General features: G+C 48.6%; 6 protein-coding genes across 6 annotated transcripts; all 6 read left to right on the top strand.

Annotated features, from left to right (window-relative positions):
* Window positions 1–418: 418 nt before the first annotated feature.
* On the top strand, window positions 419–1,939 carry TbgDal_VI1610 (hypothetical protein, conserved; the record flags this gene model as incomplete). Its single annotated transcript, XM_011775666.1, has 1 exon — window positions 419–1,939. The coding sequence occupies one exon, from the start codon at window positions 419–421 to the stop codon at window positions 1,937–1,939; it is 1,521 nt and encodes a 506-aa protein (XP_011773968.1).
* Window positions 1,940–2,781: 842 nt separating this feature from the next.
* On the top strand, window positions 2,782–4,209 carry TbgDal_VI1600 (bystin, putative; the record flags this gene model as incomplete). The annotated part of the gene is made up of 1 exon (XM_011775665.1): window positions 2,782–4,209. The coding sequence occupies one exon, from the start codon at window positions 2,782–2,784 to the stop codon at window positions 4,207–4,209; it is 1,428 nt and encodes a 475-aa protein (XP_011773967.1).
* Window positions 4,210–4,883: 674 nt separating this feature from the next.
* Window positions 4,884–6,698, top strand: TbgDal_VI1590 (hypothetical protein, conserved; the record flags this gene model as incomplete). Its single annotated transcript, XM_011775664.1, has 1 exon — window positions 4,884–6,698. The coding sequence occupies one exon, from the start codon at window positions 4,884–4,886 to the stop codon at window positions 6,696–6,698; it is 1,815 nt and encodes a 604-aa protein (XP_011773966.1).
* A 603-nt stretch (window positions 6,699–7,301) lies between these two features.
* TbgDal_VI1580 (aspartyl-tRNA synthetase, putative) lies at window positions 7,302–8,984 on the top strand (the record flags this gene model as incomplete). Its single annotated transcript, XM_011775663.1, has 1 exon — window positions 7,302–8,984. The coding sequence occupies one exon, from the start codon at window positions 7,302–7,304 to the stop codon at window positions 8,982–8,984; it is 1,683 nt and encodes a 560-aa protein (XP_011773965.1).
* An 892-nt stretch (window positions 8,985–9,876) lies between these two features.
* On the top strand, window positions 9,877–11,160 carry TbgDal_VI1570 (eukaryotic translation initiation factor 4e,putative; the record flags this gene model as incomplete). Its single annotated transcript, XM_011775662.1, has 1 exon — window positions 9,877–11,160. One exon carries the CDS (start codon window positions 9,877–9,879, stop codon window positions 11,158–11,160), a length of 1,284 nt encoding a protein of 427 aa, XP_011773964.1.
* A 1,164-nt stretch (window positions 11,161–12,324) lies between these two features.
* On the top strand, window positions 12,325–13,353 carry TbgDal_VI1560 (hypothetical protein, conserved; the record flags this gene model as incomplete). Its single annotated transcript, XM_011775661.1, has 1 exon — window positions 12,325–13,353. One exon carries the CDS (start codon window positions 12,325–12,327, stop codon window positions 13,351–13,353), a length of 1,029 nt encoding a protein of 342 aa, XP_011773963.1.
* Between the last annotated feature and the right edge of the window lie 2,585 nt (window positions 13,354–15,938).

Genomic DNA, 15,938 nt, shown 5'->3' with positions numbered 1-15,938 from the left:
AGTAAAGAAGTACGCAGCACCAGAGAGATCAACTTCTTCGTCTCTGACACCAGAATCGAGAAACGAAAAATAACGAGAAGTATAAAAAGTAGGAAGGTGATAGCGCAATACACGGGGGAACATTTTCCCAGTTTCTTCCTTACTCTGAGGCTTTCTCCTCCACATATTCACAAGGGAAGAAAAAAAGGGGGAAAGAAGGTTTAGCAGGTGCACCAGGCTAATCTTGCGAACAAACATAGATAAAAAGGAATATCAACATCAAGCACTTTGTTGGTTGGTGCGAATATACAGATATATACATACATACATCTATAGAAAGAGGAAGTGCACAGAAAACCCTTCCGTACGTGCATATAGAAAGAAAAAGAGGGAAACAGAGAGAGGAAAGTGGCGGGACCCTAACTGGTGAATATAGGAAATGACGAAGGAGGAGGTTTTATCCTCAGCGCAACGCATTCAACTGTTGCGTGAGCGTCTCGAGATGTACAACGCCACAATAGTGGAGGCCATGGGTGTCGTCGCTGGGACTGCTAACAATGAAGAAGGCACTTCCTTTAACGGTGGGGAATCCGCGTCGCCGCCGTCCTCTTCAAGAATCAGGGTCGGCCATAATGGCGTGAATAGTTCGTTACATACCATTAGGAAAAGCAAAACTGATCATCCGTACCATGTGGAGCGGGGGAATGCGGCTGATTTTGAATCGTCTCGTGTGGTGGGTGGTGATTCGCGGCGTGGCGATCGGCGAGCGGCACCTCCTCCTCCACCCTCCCCACCAAAAGATGGGCATCAACGGGATCTCGCATCGCGGAGTGTGACGATGACCTCAGAAATTACCGGAGAGGACCATGATTCCACGTTGAGCTTCAGCGAGTCTGAGGATTATTATGAGGAGGCTTGTGCGAGCGAGCAGGCCTTCTCAGAGGGAATGGAGGGATCGGCGGGAGATACACTCCAAAACGATGGGAGGCAGTCTCCCACCTTAGCGCATACCTTGTCACGCGGAGAAAACGCCGCTGAGCTCGCTGCTTCACATTCGGGAAGCTGGACCACTTATTACGTAAAGTCATACGAAGGTGAGGACTCGCAAGATGAAGAAATCAGGTCCTACTCGCGATCGCAGAAGGGGTCAGTGGTCATCCGTGGGGACAGCCAAGAACTTCTGGAAGCCGTCTCAGCACAGGCGCCGCTACCGACGCCACCCCCGGGGGCGGCGGTCTTTACCACATTGGAGTCAACACTGTACAAGATGTTATTCTTTGAGCAGTCCCTTCGAAAGTTGCTAAGCACAATAGACTTTGACCACTTTCCGCGGTCGCTCCCACAGGAACAGAAGGGACGACAACTGGCAGAGGCCCGTGACCAGCTAATTGAGAAGGAACGGGCTCTGCGGAATAAGAAGTCCGGTGAGCCATCGATTTCTGACCTCCGTGACAATGACGCAACTGTCATTGTTGATCAAATCCAGCATTTGCTCTTGGAATGTGAGAACACCAAAGGGCTATTTCAACGCGTGTACGAAAGAAAGGCAAGTGTTTCTGGGAAGGAACGTCTTCTTCAGCAACGCCTCAGTGAATTAGAAAGTCGGCAACGTGAAGTTGGTGAAAGGCGGAAGGTGTTGACCGCACTAGAGAGCCGCTTGGAGGAACAGGAGTCGGCTTTGCTGAAGCGTGAGGGGAAGTACAGGAGTGAACTGGAAGCTCATAAGGAGCGCGATAGTATGCTGCAGGGGCGCATTGGTGAGGTTGAGAGTCTAACCCGTAAGGTTTCATCATGGATGAAAATACTTGAGGAACGCGACGCGGAGATGGCTGCAAAGGAGCAGCGGCTGCGCCGGGTGCAGACAGATCTTCTACGTCGCTCAGAGGGGTTACTTTGTTATCGCAATGGAAAGGCGAAGGAATCCGCCAGGATTCCCCCGCGTTTGGAAAAGACGCCCTAAGGTGTTGATGCTCTGCTTTAAGTTCAGGCCCAAATGCCAAAATGTAGCCGAAAGCATTGACAAATGCGCTGACTCGCACAAATAAGCGTATATACATGTAATATACGTATGATAACACTGTGTGAATGTTCGTGCACGCACTCATACAACGGCAGTGTTAGCGGGGCGCGCTGGGAGTGAGGTGGAATGCCGTTGTTTTGTGATGAGTTTACGGAGGCCAAATTTCTCCCCCTGCTAACGTTAATGGGAGGATCATGTAGGTTTCTCCCCTAACAAGTGGTCTTCCCATCACCACTCGTTTATTTTGGTGTTTTCATTTTTAATTTACCCTCTTTCTTCTCGCTCTGAAGGTTCCTTCCTTCCCCCCCCTCCCCCACAGATGTTCACGCGACGACGTTTTAATTTCCCACGTGTGCTCGTGTTCGTTGTTTACCTAGTAGCAAGGTGCGGCCTTACCTTGACGAAGACGAATAAATTGGTATCGTCACCAGGGGCGGCGGAAGGCAGAAGTGCAACCTATGCTAAACCGCAGTCAGGTGGAGTAAATGGCACTGGAAGTTGAGTGTGGCAGAAGGTAATGACACTCTTGTTCGCGCTTACTATTCTCTAGCCTCACTTCATGACTTGTTTGCTGGGGAAATTCTGTCTTTGGTATCTCCTTAAGTCCTTACCTTCGCTCCTGCTTGCCTTACTGATGATTTTTTTTTTTTGACTCGCCGCTCCATATTTAACTCTACCACCTTGTTCTGCCTTTCACCTCTATTTTTTTTCAACAAACTCACCTCCTGCGGGGAATGGGGAACGCGCGTATTGGGAAATTAGGGAATTTCTAATCACCACTTATGCCGGGACGCGAAAAGAAACGACGCATCGGCACCCGCACAAATCCCCTAGGGGAAGACCTGCACGCCGACCGGTTTGCCAGCGCCAAGCGAGGAGCGGTGGAAAGCAAAGCGTCGGGAGCTTCAGATGATGTAGATGTTGACTTGGAGGGTGGAATTGTTCTGCCAGGGCGAGTGGCCAGTAAAATTCTCAAAACCGCACGCCAGCAAATCGAGGCAATTGCTGCGGAGGAACAGGAAGACGGTGGTGGGCTTCACGGTGAAGAAAGTAGCGATGGAGACGACTGCAACAACGACCCTACCATAGTTAATCTACAAAACGAGGAAGATGGGGAGGACGCCGGCGCTAGGTTCTACGAAAACGAAGATGAGATTGAAGAACCAATTGTTATTGAATACGATGAGGCGGAGTCGGTTGTGTCAGAAATTCCGTCAGAGATTGACATGGGTGTTGACATGTACGACATTGACGATGAGGAAGCACGGTTGCTACAGAAGTTTCAACCTCAATCCCATGTGCAAAGCCGTAACCTTGCTGACATGATTATGGAGAAGATAAAGGAACGCGAAGACGCCCGAAAGGTAGCCGCCTCTTCCCCTTCAGGTGACGGGTGTGAGGGAATGGGTGAAACAGGAGAGAGTCGTGTCGACCCACGTGTTGCGCGTGTGTACACTGCTATTGGTACTATCCTGAAGAATTACACCTCGGGGAAGGTGCCGAAAGCGTTCAAGGTGTTGCCGAACATAAAAAATTGGGAGCAGTTGCTCATGTTAACGAAACCACACGAATGGTCACCTCACGCCACGTACCAGGCCACACGCATATTCGCTGCGAACCTTAACGAGCGCATGGCACAGCGGTTTTACGCAGCTGTGCTCCTACCCGTTGTGCACGAGCACATGTCTGCGGAGAAGAAGCTTCACCCTGCGCTGTACATGGCAATAAGGAAGGCGCTGTTTAAACCAGTGGCATTTTATAAGGGATTTATTCTCCCACTTGCAGCTGACGATGAGTGTACGCTGAAGGAGGCCCTGGTCGTTGCCAGTGTGCTGCAGCGTATGCATTTGCCGCCAGTTCCCACAGCCGTGACTATTGTCAAGTTGGCGCAACAGCCATTCTCGGGTCCTCGCTCGGTTCTGCTGCGTGTACTGATCGACAAGAAGATGGCGATGCCATACCAAGCTATTGACGCCCTTGTAGCATACTTCCACCGCTTCATACAATCCCACAGTAAGGAGGAGAAGTTGCCAGTACTTTGGCACCAAACTCTGCTCTCATTCTCACAACGATATAAGGGAGACTTTACCGCTGAGCAGGTCGCTCTGCTACTGCAGGTGTGCTCAAAGCATTTCCACTACCTCATAACACCTGAGGTTCGCCGAGAGCTGCATGCATCCCCAGTTATGGCGAAAGGAGGGAACAGTTGAGGAGCAAACACGTGGTTAAAGATCTCCTCGTGCTGTCGCACAGCTTGGACGACTAACTTTGGCCACCCGCGGATTGGTGGTTCGTTTTCCCTTTAGTCTTTCTCTGAACAGCTGCGTGATCACTTGTGATTGACCGGCAGTTTAAGCGTTAGGGGTTTGCTCACATCCGACCGAATAATTAATTATTTGATGTGGGCGCGAAACATGCGAGGACACGTTCTGTGAAGGAGTTCCAGAAACGTGTGAGTAAGCAGTGGCAGTCGCAAGGGCGGCTATGAAAGGTTGAAAGTTAAGGAATCATATACGTGTATGCGAATTAATTTAAACAGTAATTTTTTTTTCCGCTATCCCAACACCTCATTTCATTGTGTATTGCTCAACTTTTCCCTTGTTTGTTTATTGGCACTCCTGTATGTTTTCTCTACGTGTCTTTTGCCCCCTCCTCCTCCTTCCTTTCACCCACTACGCGGGATTCATTATCGCAAAAAGAAAGGAAGAGTTAGTGAACCCACTCTGCAGCGGCAGTGGCTGGCGTCTGCAGAAAAGAATTAAGAAGGAATATAGGGGTTGTTAGGTGGTGGAGGACGCGCTGCAGTCATCTTCATTTCCACACACACACACACACACCCTGGGAGTAATATAATAGTTTAAGAGCGCAGTGACAGTTGTCACCCATGCGGCGGTGCTTATGGAGCTGCAGTTTTCTTACATGTGCATCGAGAGAATTGCAGCGGCGCGGTGCGGCAAGCCGGGTCCCCCCACCTCTACCGAATGTCCGCGGGACTCCGACTCGATTGGGTTCCGCAACGAAACTCCCCCCGCCTCCACCGTTGCCCGGAGCCGTTGCGTCGACACACGCCGCGTTGCCGTGGAAATCACCCCAAGAAGTTCTCTTGACGTTCATTGAATACATTCCGACGTTTTACGTTCCCGTACATTGTGTGGCGGCCATACTCTCGGAAGACAGTAGGAAATATTTTATCGGCCGTGGCCGTTTCTTGTCTTTTATTAAGCGGTACCGTTTCTTTTTCGATGTTCGCGTTATCGATGGCGTACGTGCAGATGTGAAGTTGCGTGATGATTTAAACCATCCACGTCGTGGGGCAGCGGATGAGAAGTTCGTGATGACAGACGTAGGGGACGTGATCAACTATGTTGCTCTACCTGAGTACATTGTGTCTCTCGACTCTATTGAGCAATCTAATGGGAGCGTTGCGTTGAAACCAGCAGCGGCCCCCCCAGCCGTGCACGTGCGCTTGGAGGAACGAGTGCCGGTGTTGGAACGATTAAAGGCCCTTGTGCCAAGTGAATTTACGCTTATTGACCAAGTTGAGGAGAGCGTTCCTGAGGATGTGCTGTTTCATCCTTATTTCGATTGTCAAGGTGGGTTAGTTGCGATCGCATCGAAGTTCCCAGAGCATTTTCAGGTCATTGAGGGAATGATCCGCCGTCGCCCTCCACATTTGGCGCCTCTGGCTCTTAACGATTACACGCTCGATAACTCACCCATACCGGATGTTGCCAAGATGGTGCAGGAGCAGGTGTGCTGCAGTGACATTCCACAGTGGGTGAATATCACCTCCCTATATGAGCAGCTCACACGAGACCAAAAAAAGCTGATTAAGCGTGAGTTTAAGAGCTTTGCAGGTTTCCTGCGGGCTCATGGGAAGTCACTGTCACTTTCACAAGATATGTTACAGGTGGCGAAGTGGATTCCTCATCATAAGAAGGATCCAACATCACTGTCGTCGGAGGGGAATGGTGATGACAAGAAAGAAGTCATCACCGAAGGCAGTTCTGATGGTGCCGCTAGAGGGAATGGTAGTGACACCTCCGCAAGTGCGGCCCCGCAAACCGCGATGAAGGTTCAATATGAGTACACGCACATACAGGTGATAAATGAGCTCTTTGATAAATTTCCTTCAAACCGCACACTCAATCTTGTGGAGGTTCTCGAACTTGTTAGGCCTGATATGCGATATTCCCTACCGAAAAAGGTAGTTGCCTGGCTTGCTTCGTATCCGTCCTACTTTGTGGTGGACGATCCCACCGAGAAGGATCCCCAAAAAGTTCGGATTCGACGTGCTTCCGATCGCCAACCGCTGGACATTGCCTTCGAACTGTACCAGTATATTCCTCAGGAAGGTATCACTGAAGATGAGCTTCTACCCAAGTTGTCAGATTTTCACCGTGAGCATGTAAAGCGCATGGGGTTGCCTCACGTTGTGAATTCCCTATCTGAGTGGCTGATTCTGGAGGAGAGGAATAGTGATGGGAAGATGGTACTGAAGCGCTTGCAAACAGAGTTGGAGTTGGAGCGCGCTATATGTTCGAAGGACTCCGTGCAGGCTGGTGGTGGTGGTGGTGGTGGTGGTCACAGGGACTCTGCTGACAGTTTAGATGATAAGGAAATTGAAAAGATGTGGCCGAAGCTGAAGTACGAAGGGGTTATGCAGTCCCAGTCGCGTGCGCACCATCGTCGTCGATAAGAAAGGCATTGTTGCTACGAAGTGCTGTTGAGTATCATGGATTCACGAAGAGATCTACTGTGATGTCTAAAATGTGTTCCATCAATAGCAAATGGGTTTGTAGTGCACGGGTCGCTACCCTGGTAGGATGTGTGCTCGTCACTCGAGCAGGATAGCTTTAAAATGTGGCAACGCAATTTCGCCTCCGGGAGTACAGACAACCCTTCTGTTTTGTGACATTCATTGATGCATCGGCTAGGAGCAGGCGGACCGTCGTATGCGATGTCGGTCCGCAAGGGCTCCCCTGGGATTGAAAACGTATTGCCACCCATTATTTGGTGATTTTTTTTATTTTTGTCACATACCTGAGAAGTTCAGGAGTATGCCAATATATAGGTATATTTATGCGGTCACACCGAGCAGCTGGTTGGTTTTCTGTTCCACATTGTATTTTACTCTCCTTGCATCTTTTATACAGATGGCTTAAATGTGCATTAAATAGACCAGGATTACCTCTCCATTCCCTTTCTCTTTGTTTGCCCATGACACTTTGTTTCTTACAGTTGATTAGTGTACTCTTATACCTGAAGGTAGCGCCTGTAATTGGAGAATTTTTACTCTCAGATGTCGGACCCCGCTCAATCAGACAACACGGGCGCCAATGAAGCAACCACAGCAAATGCGCCTAAAAGCACTAACAAGAAGCAAAACGAGAAAGAAGCCCGAAAGGCAGCCCGCCTAGCTGAAGAAGCTGCTAAAGCGGCGGAGAAGGCGGCACTTCTGCTTAGGTTCGCTGACGTTTTTGGAGCCGCGCCACTGGTGCAATCCAAAACATATGGATCAAGGAAATTCACTGATATTGCCGTCTTGTCGAAGGATGATGCCGACCGTGTGGTCACTATTCGTGCCCGCGTTGACACAACACGGAAGAAGGGGAAGCTTGCATTCACTGTGCTGCGCGATGGAGTCCACTCCCTTCAGGCTATGGCTGCCGTGTCGGAGGAGGTACCGAAGGAGATGGTGGATTTTATCGGTCAACTGCCGTGCGAGTCTGTTGTCGATGTAGAAGGAACCGTATGTATTGCAGCTCAACCTATTACGTCCACCTCGCAACAGGACATCGAATTAAGGATTAATCGCATTCATGTAGTGAGTGAAGCGCTGCGCGTGCTCCCGTTTACACTCGCTGACGCTTCCCGCCGTGAGGATGAGGAAGGCATTAAGATCAACTTCGATACGCGCCTTGCGTGCCGCTGGTTGGACCTCCGTTCCCCCGCATCCAATGCCATATTCAGAATCCAATCTCGGGTAGGGCAGTACTTCCGTCAGTTTCTCATTGACAGCGAATTTGTGGAGATTCATTCCCCAAAGATCATTGCGACAGCGAGCGAGGGTGGTGCCAACGTCTTCAAGCTGGGGTACTTCAACCGTGACGCATATTTGGCGCAGTCTCCGCAACTTTATAAACAGATTGCGCTTCAGGGTGATTTGAAGCGAGTTTTTGAGGTGGGGCCTGTGTTCCGTGCGGAGAACAGCAACACCCACCGCCACCTGACGGAGTTTGTGGGACTTGACGTGGAGATGCGGATCAATGAGCACTATTACGAAGTGCTTGACTTGGCTGAAGAGCTCTTCTGTCACATGTTTGAGCGCCTGTCAGGACACAACGCGGAGTTGGAGGCCATCAAGCGGCAGTACCCGTTCGAACCACTTGTGTGGCAGATGTCAGCAGAACGCATGAAAGAGTTAGGTGTCGGTGCCATTGAAGAGGACACGGAGCCAACCGACACGTACAAGGCGCGTGTTCGCAATAGCAACCTTCGCATGCTTCGCATTAATTATCCGGACTGTGTTGCGCTACTAAATACCGTACTGGAAACTAAGCTGGACCCAACTGATGACATAAACACCACCAACGAAAAACTCCTTGGCAAGTTGGTCAAGGAGCGCTACGGGGTGGACTTCTTCATTTCGGACCGGTTTCCATCGGCTGCGCGGCCCTTCTACACGATGCCGTGCCCCAATGATGAGCGTTTCACCAACTCGTTTGACATGTTTATCCGAGGCGAGGAGATATCAAGTGGTGCACAGCGTATTCACGATGCCTCCTTGCTGCTCCAACGCGCCCAGTCGCTGCAAGTGGATCTTGGACCTGTCAGCGACTACGTGGACTCCTTCAGACTTGGAGCATGGCCGCATGGTGGATTTGGTGTTGGACTCGAGCGCGTGGTAATGTTGTACCTTGGTTTACACAACGTACGTCTGACGTCGCTCTTCCCGCGCGACCCGCAGCGTGTGACACCGTAGTGAAGTGAAGGGCAGAGGAAAGAAATTATCCGAGTTTCGTGTTTGTGCCTTGTTTTTTTCCTTCTCTCTGGTGTTGTTATTTTGAAGGATGGTACGATTGTTTGTCCATAACAGATGGGAAAGCATTAATTAATAATTACCGATTAGGTCTTTGAAAAGAGGAGAGCGATGGTAGTGATGAACACCTTCATCCTATCCCCGTGTCTATATATATATGAACTATTTTCCCCCTGTTATCGATGGTGCGATCGCTCATTTTCTCCGGACCGCCCTGTGGAACTGCTGCAGCGTTGAACTATTTTTTTTCTTTGCCCCACTTTCTCTTTCTCTTATTACATTTTTATCTCATTACCGTGAAGGGTCAGCGTGGGAGGCTGTGTAATAGCATTAAACTGACCAAGTAAAGGGGTGGTTAGGCAGATTATACTGGTATTATCCTCCTCTTTCTTTTTGTTTCGTTTGAAGAATTTCAAGTAGCCCACGTGAACGAAACGAAACTACCAAGGGGCACTCGTGTGTATAAGCGGAGGAAACGAAAGCAATAATAAGAATACGAAGTAAATAATATTAACTGTGGTAATTGTATCACGAACTGTTTTAAGGGTCACATCAGCAACTCCAGTATACGGGAGGTATTGTGTGTGTCTCTTAGAAGAGGTAAACGAGAATAAATAAAAAAGGTTAAACAAAGTGGCGTGTACGCCAGGTAAGTAAAAGGTGAGCGCGACGGATATACTGTGTGGAGTTGTAAACAAAACAATTGAAATATATATATATATATATATATAGTTGTGGCGTGCCGTACGTTTGTTTACGTAGGAACGAACTAAGCCGTCGTATACTAGTACCGGTGAGGAGGCTGGTAGTGACCTTCATCTGATCGGCAGTGTTGATGCAAAATTTACGTGCTGATGCGGTGGAGTACACTCCGTCATGGCAGAAAAGATCGTCGGCGGTAGCCGTAACTGCACCCACACCGACTACTTTAACGGCTCGCGCTACGTTGCCTACCCCCAAGACTGGGTTCACAACTTCCATGACATCCACTAACACCATCACAACACATAGTGGGTTTTCTGCACAGGCGACAACTCCTCAATCTCCGTCGTGTCCCCCACAAGGGCAGCAACAGCAAACAGTGGTGCCCCCGCCTACACGTAGCCCCGTTTCAACTCATGTAATACCCACTCGAATGAGTCCCGTGCATGCGCCTTCGGCGGCATTTCACATGAGCCCTAATGCAGTAAGTTACGTACCACGGGGTGCAGCGGCCGGCTCACTTATGCCACTGCCAACATCAACTGCAGACCTTGCGGTAGAGAAGGAGTTGCAGCGGAAACAGCAAAGCGGTTCTCCCTCTACCTCCAGTTGGGTTACTACATGTACGAAAAGTAATGGCGTGCGGTCGGCAACATCGCCAGTTCCCAAGGCCGGGTCAACGCCTATTGTGGCGGAGATCAGTGTCGACAAAACGGATGAGGAGGTATTAGAAATTAGCAGGTGCAGCTCATTGAAAGCCTCGGCGCCGGCTTTTTTGCCGCGCCGCACGCTGAACCGCTCCAACATGACGAAACCCTCGCCTTTTACCCTCACTCCCGACTCTGGTGATATGAGATTTGGCGACCCCTGGTGTCTCTTCTACCTTCCAGTTGGCGGGCCCGACAGCACGAGGGAAAGTACTTATGACCCCACGCTCGTTTTCCGTATGGACTGCATTTCTTCCTTCTGGAAAGTCTTCAACAATATTCCGGAGCCAACACGTATGTGCGCTGGGACGTTGTACCTCTTCCGCGATGGTATCAATCCAAAGTGGGAGGATCTGAGGAATCGTGATGGCGGTATTGTGAGGGCGAAGGTAAGGCCTCAAGTGGTTGACGATGCTTGGTTGCATCTTCTTTGCCGCACTGTTGGGGAGTCCTGGTCAAGGTCTGTGCGCAACAGTGTCAACGGTATTGCCCTGAAGGTGCGAGCGGCTGCTTTCATGTTGGAAGTATGGGTCACAGAGCAGACTTCAGAGCTGATGAGCGACATCAGTGAGCTGCTGCACAAGTTTCTAGGGGATGCATTTCAGGTTCCTTACATTCCACATTCCGTCGCACAGGAGAGGGCCGCCACGAATGCGGCGGCCTTGGCTGTGAAGGAGAAGAAAAATAGAGGCAATCGTCGGCTTTGGTGAGCGTGAGGGCGTGCGTTTTGTTACTTGTGGAGGAGGCGGCCAACACCATCACTCATTTATTTTGGTTAGTGGTTTTTATGCTTCCCGTCTTCTCAGGTGTTTCGTTCATACAACATAACCGCGCCCGTGCATGTCGTAAAGCGTCTCGAGGGAGTAGATAGGACCCCAGCGGCAGTGTGTCTTTCACTGTGTCACGACGTCTGACGAGGGCGTAATTGGTGCGTTTGTGAAGTTGCGTCTTTTTCATCTTTTTGACGCTTTGCGAGAATTTGTGGTGTAACCGTGTGTTGAGAGGGGTAAAGGAGAAGCGTTGGAGAAACGTGCATTAGTTTTCTCCCTCTGTTTTTCACCCGTTTCTCATTCTTTACATCCACTTTTCAACTCGCGCGCAGAAACTGAGGCAGTACGGGAAAGTTAACGTTGTGAGACTTTGCATGTGAGGCTTATGGGAAGGGAAGGGAAAGTGGACAGAAAAGGGGAGGAAAAGCACAATCGTAACAACAAAAGGAACGTGAATTAAAATTACTAATATGGGAAATCATGAAGCAGGTCGTCAACAAGTATAAACGCCAGGATCAATGGGATGGGTAGAAGGAATGAAAAAGAGTCTTCACCAGGGGAAAAAAGAAAGAAATTTAACTTTTTTTTTAAAAAAATGAACCCGAGACAAAGGCGTAATTATCGTACTTGACTGATACTCATTTTCCTTTACTCTCCTTTCGCATTCTGCCACTGCCGCACACATCACTCCACTCGGAAATAACAAGGGTCGTTTGCACAACTGTAGAGATGTTAGCATTTACGTCCCTTTTGGTTCTCGTGGGAGGAACGTGACAGGGCAGCGGAGGGGAGGGTGAAAATATGTGGAGATGAGAGAGCTATGGAACAAGAAAAAAAAAACAAATCAAAGAGGAACGTCTCCCACACACACACACACACCTATATATATTTATATATTAATTTATTTGTATGTACGTGCGTGGGCCAAGTAAGGTACATACTTGGGCTATGCTTGTGGAAGCGCGAGCGAGATATAATCGCAAGCAGAGCCACAGTTTTTCCGGCGGGTTGTAGAGAGAGAAAAAAAACACAGTGGACCACAACACACCCAGTGCGCGACTAACACTTTGCGATGCGAAAGAGGTAACATTAAGAATGGCGTAAATGTTTAGTTGTGTGTATGGGCTTCGAGGAAGCCAGCACCATATAGATCACACGACAGACACTTCTCCTTCATTGTGTATCGTGTGGTTTATATGGATAGGAGCAGGAACGTATTTACTGCACTTTTCACACAAGTCTTCCAATTTATTCCCCCTTTGCCTTTCTAATGTACCGTCCTTGTGTGGTGACTCCAGCGCAGTAAGCATGCGTCGGATGCTGCTAGCCGCAGCCGGCTCGATACGGTGGTGGAATATTGCACGGCACCACCAGCAACTCACCGCCTTGCGACTCGTTGGATCGTTTCCCTTCAATTCCACAATTCAACGCTTGAAGGATGTGCGGCGCGGTGACCGTGGAGAATCTCGACGGCTTACGTTCGAGGAACGATCGGAGCGACGGTCGGGAAAGTCAAGAGAGCAAAAGGCGCAAAAGGAGAACTTACTGCAAGAAGCTGAGACAGTCGTCAGCGAAGACGTGCCGGAGGAATTGGAGCAAGTTTTTCAACACCACTTTGAGCGGGCGAACGTGAGCGCCATGAAGGTGTTGAATATGGCGAAATGTTTGGAACAGTTGGACGTGGATGTGGGCGGGGGGCGCAAAGTGCTTCTCACTAAAGTGGCCCAGGTTTTGAAGACGGGCGCCGCTACAATGGAAGTAGTGCCACAAAATGTAAGCTTTGCCTCGCCTATTTTACAGAGAGTTACACGGTTTGACGGGACCCTGCAGGTCTCCAAGGAGCAACAGAAGATAAAAATCACAATGCCACCTATAACGACAGCACGTCGACAGAAAGCGGTGGAAGAAATACAACTTGTCGTGTCGTCTTTCAAAAACAAAGTAAAGCAGGTCCGCACACAAGCGTCGAGAGCTCTTCAGGAATCAGGAATCGATGAGACCGCATCACGCGAACTCCACCAGCAGTTGGATGAATGTGTTCATAGTTTCGTCGAGGACAAGGTGACAGAATTAGAGCAACTTTCCTCCGATGTAACATCTATGGGTGCCGACGAATCAGACGTTGTAGCATAGGAACAATTCAGCCAAGCATCGTCCATCACTGACTAATTTTACAAAACCGCGACAGCGCATGAATCAACGCGTTGGTGAAAAATGGGTGCTTTATCGTTACAATAATACTCGGAGATATTAAAAGACAACATTGGAAGAAATAACAAGCACCCACCGACCCAAAGACTGAAGAGCGCATAACAAACCTTTTCTCCACCACTTGAACAAGCATTTTAAAATAAACAAATGAAGTAATAAATAAAGGAGCACAAAACAAGGAATGCCTTTACAACAACTAAGTTAACAAACCCAAAAACACACCATGCGGAAACACAACAGAATAAGCAAAAAAAGTACATAATTACTGAAATTTACAACAAGAAAAAAAGTGTTAATGACATGTCTTAAAAAAAAAGTGTAGAACACACACACAAAAAAGGAATGTACGCGTCGACGTTTGTTATTGTTTACTGTGTACCGCGGGTTGCACCGTTGCGGGACACGCTGATTGTCCATGTGACGGACTTGCCTGTGGGAGAGTGGAGTGAATACATTTACACCTCATTATTAAAGGTCCCTTGGCGACTGTACTTATCGATGCCGCTCCACAGGATACCCATTGAGGTTAGATGCAACTTTACATCCATAACATTCTGATGGTGTGTGTGTGTGTGTGTGTGTGTGTGTGTATTTGAGTGTATGTGCAGATGATGCTAACAATCGAGGCATTTGTATGATTTTCAAATGAATTAGGCATCCGTGCACTAAGCTACCTATCATAAGCACGGGACTGATATCGTCCCCCTCTCTTTGCATTATATAATGAGCATGATGATCATACGTGCAATTCCTGTGGTATCTGAAAAATGCAATGACAGAAGAACTGCGACGATGCCTTCATACAAGGATTCACTGACTCCACTATATTCCCCCCTCCCTCGCTTTTATTCACTTACTTTTCTTTTGTTTCTCCAATAGTCACTTTACCCGTGTCATGTTTATGCTACACTATCTTGGAGGCGAATGACGATTGCTTTTTTTTTCTGCCATAGTACGCTGAAGGCCAGCGAAAACACAGGCGTTTTGCTTACGTCAATCACTGCGTCTGCACCTGTGCTGCCCGAGAGTTGAGAAAACCCACCACCATATCTGTTTCTGCTGTTATCACCTGCATACCCAGTTACATATATATATATATATATATGTGTGTGTGTGTGCGTGTGTGCGGTGTGTGTGTGTTATCTTATCTGAGCGAGCCCCGTGGGTGAGGCGGCGGCGGTAACTCTTTGGTGCTGTGACGGCCTCAATCGGACCCGCGAGAGCTCATATAGTTATTGTGGGCTCCATCTTCGTGTGTGTGATATATCTCAATTCCCTTTTCCTATCTAGTCTTCCTTCATATGAACATTTACACTGTGCGTGATCGTGATGAATTTGCGGTTGCAACTTTATCGACACTTATTGAAACTGAATTGCGGCGCCAATGATGTTGTTATTTAATTATACACCTGACCATGTTGTTGATGAGAGGAAACGCTGAGGTGTACGCGTCGACGTTTGTTATTGTTTACTGTGTACCGCGGGTTGCACCGTTGCGGGACACGCTGATTGTCCATGTGACGGACTTGCCTGTGGGAGAGTGGAGTGAATACATTTACACCTCATTATTAAAGGTCCCTTGGCGACTGTACTTATCGATGCCGCTCCACAGGATACCCATTGAGGTTAGATGCAACTTTACATCCATAACATTCTGATGGGTGTGTGTGTGTGTGTGTGTGTGTGTGTATTTGAGTGTATGTGCAGATGATGCTAACAATCGAGGCATTTGTATGATTTTCAAATGAATTAGGCATCCGTGCACTAAGCTACCTATCATAAGCACGGGACTGATATCGTCCCCCTCTCTTTGCATTATATAATGAGCATGATGATCATACGTGCAATTCCTGTGGTATCTGAAAAATGCAATGACAGAAGAACTGCGACGATGCCTTCATACAAGGATTCACTGACTCCACTATATTCCCCCCTCCCTCGCTTTTATTCACTTACTTTTCTTTTGTTTCTCCAATAGTCACTTTACCCGTGTCATGTTTATGCTACACTATCTTGGAGGCGAATGACGATTGCTTTTTTTTTCTGCCATAGTACGCTGAAGGCCAGCGAAAACACAGGCGTTTTGCTTACGTCAATCACTGCGTCTGCACCTGTGCTGCCCGAGAGTTGAGAAAACCCACCACCATATCTGTTTCTGCTGTTATCACCTGCATACCCAGTTACATATATATATATATATATGTGTGTGTGTGCGTGTGTGTGCGTGTGTGTGTGTTATCTTATCTGAGCGAGCCCCGTGGGTGAGGCGGCGGCGGTAACTCTTTGGTGCTGTGACGGCCTCAATCGGACCCGCGAGAGCTCATATAGTTATTGTGGGCTCCATCTTCGTGTGTGTGATATATCTCAATTCCCTTTTCCTATCTAGTCTTCCTTCATATGAACATTTACACTGTGCGTGATCGTGATGAATTTGCGGTTGCAACTTTATCGACACTTATTGAAACTGAATTGCGGCGCCAATGATGTTGTTATTTAATTATACACCT

Source organism: Trypanosoma brucei, chromosome 6, assembly GCF_000210295.1.
Source record: "Trypanosoma brucei gambiense DAL972 chromosome 6, complete sequence".
NCBI classification, from domain to species: Eukaryota; Euglenozoa; class Kinetoplastea; order Trypanosomatida; family Trypanosomatidae; genus Trypanosoma; species Trypanosoma brucei.
The sequence above is the reverse complement of the archived record's forward strand: the minus strand, read 5'-3'. Positions and strand labels throughout refer to the sequence as shown.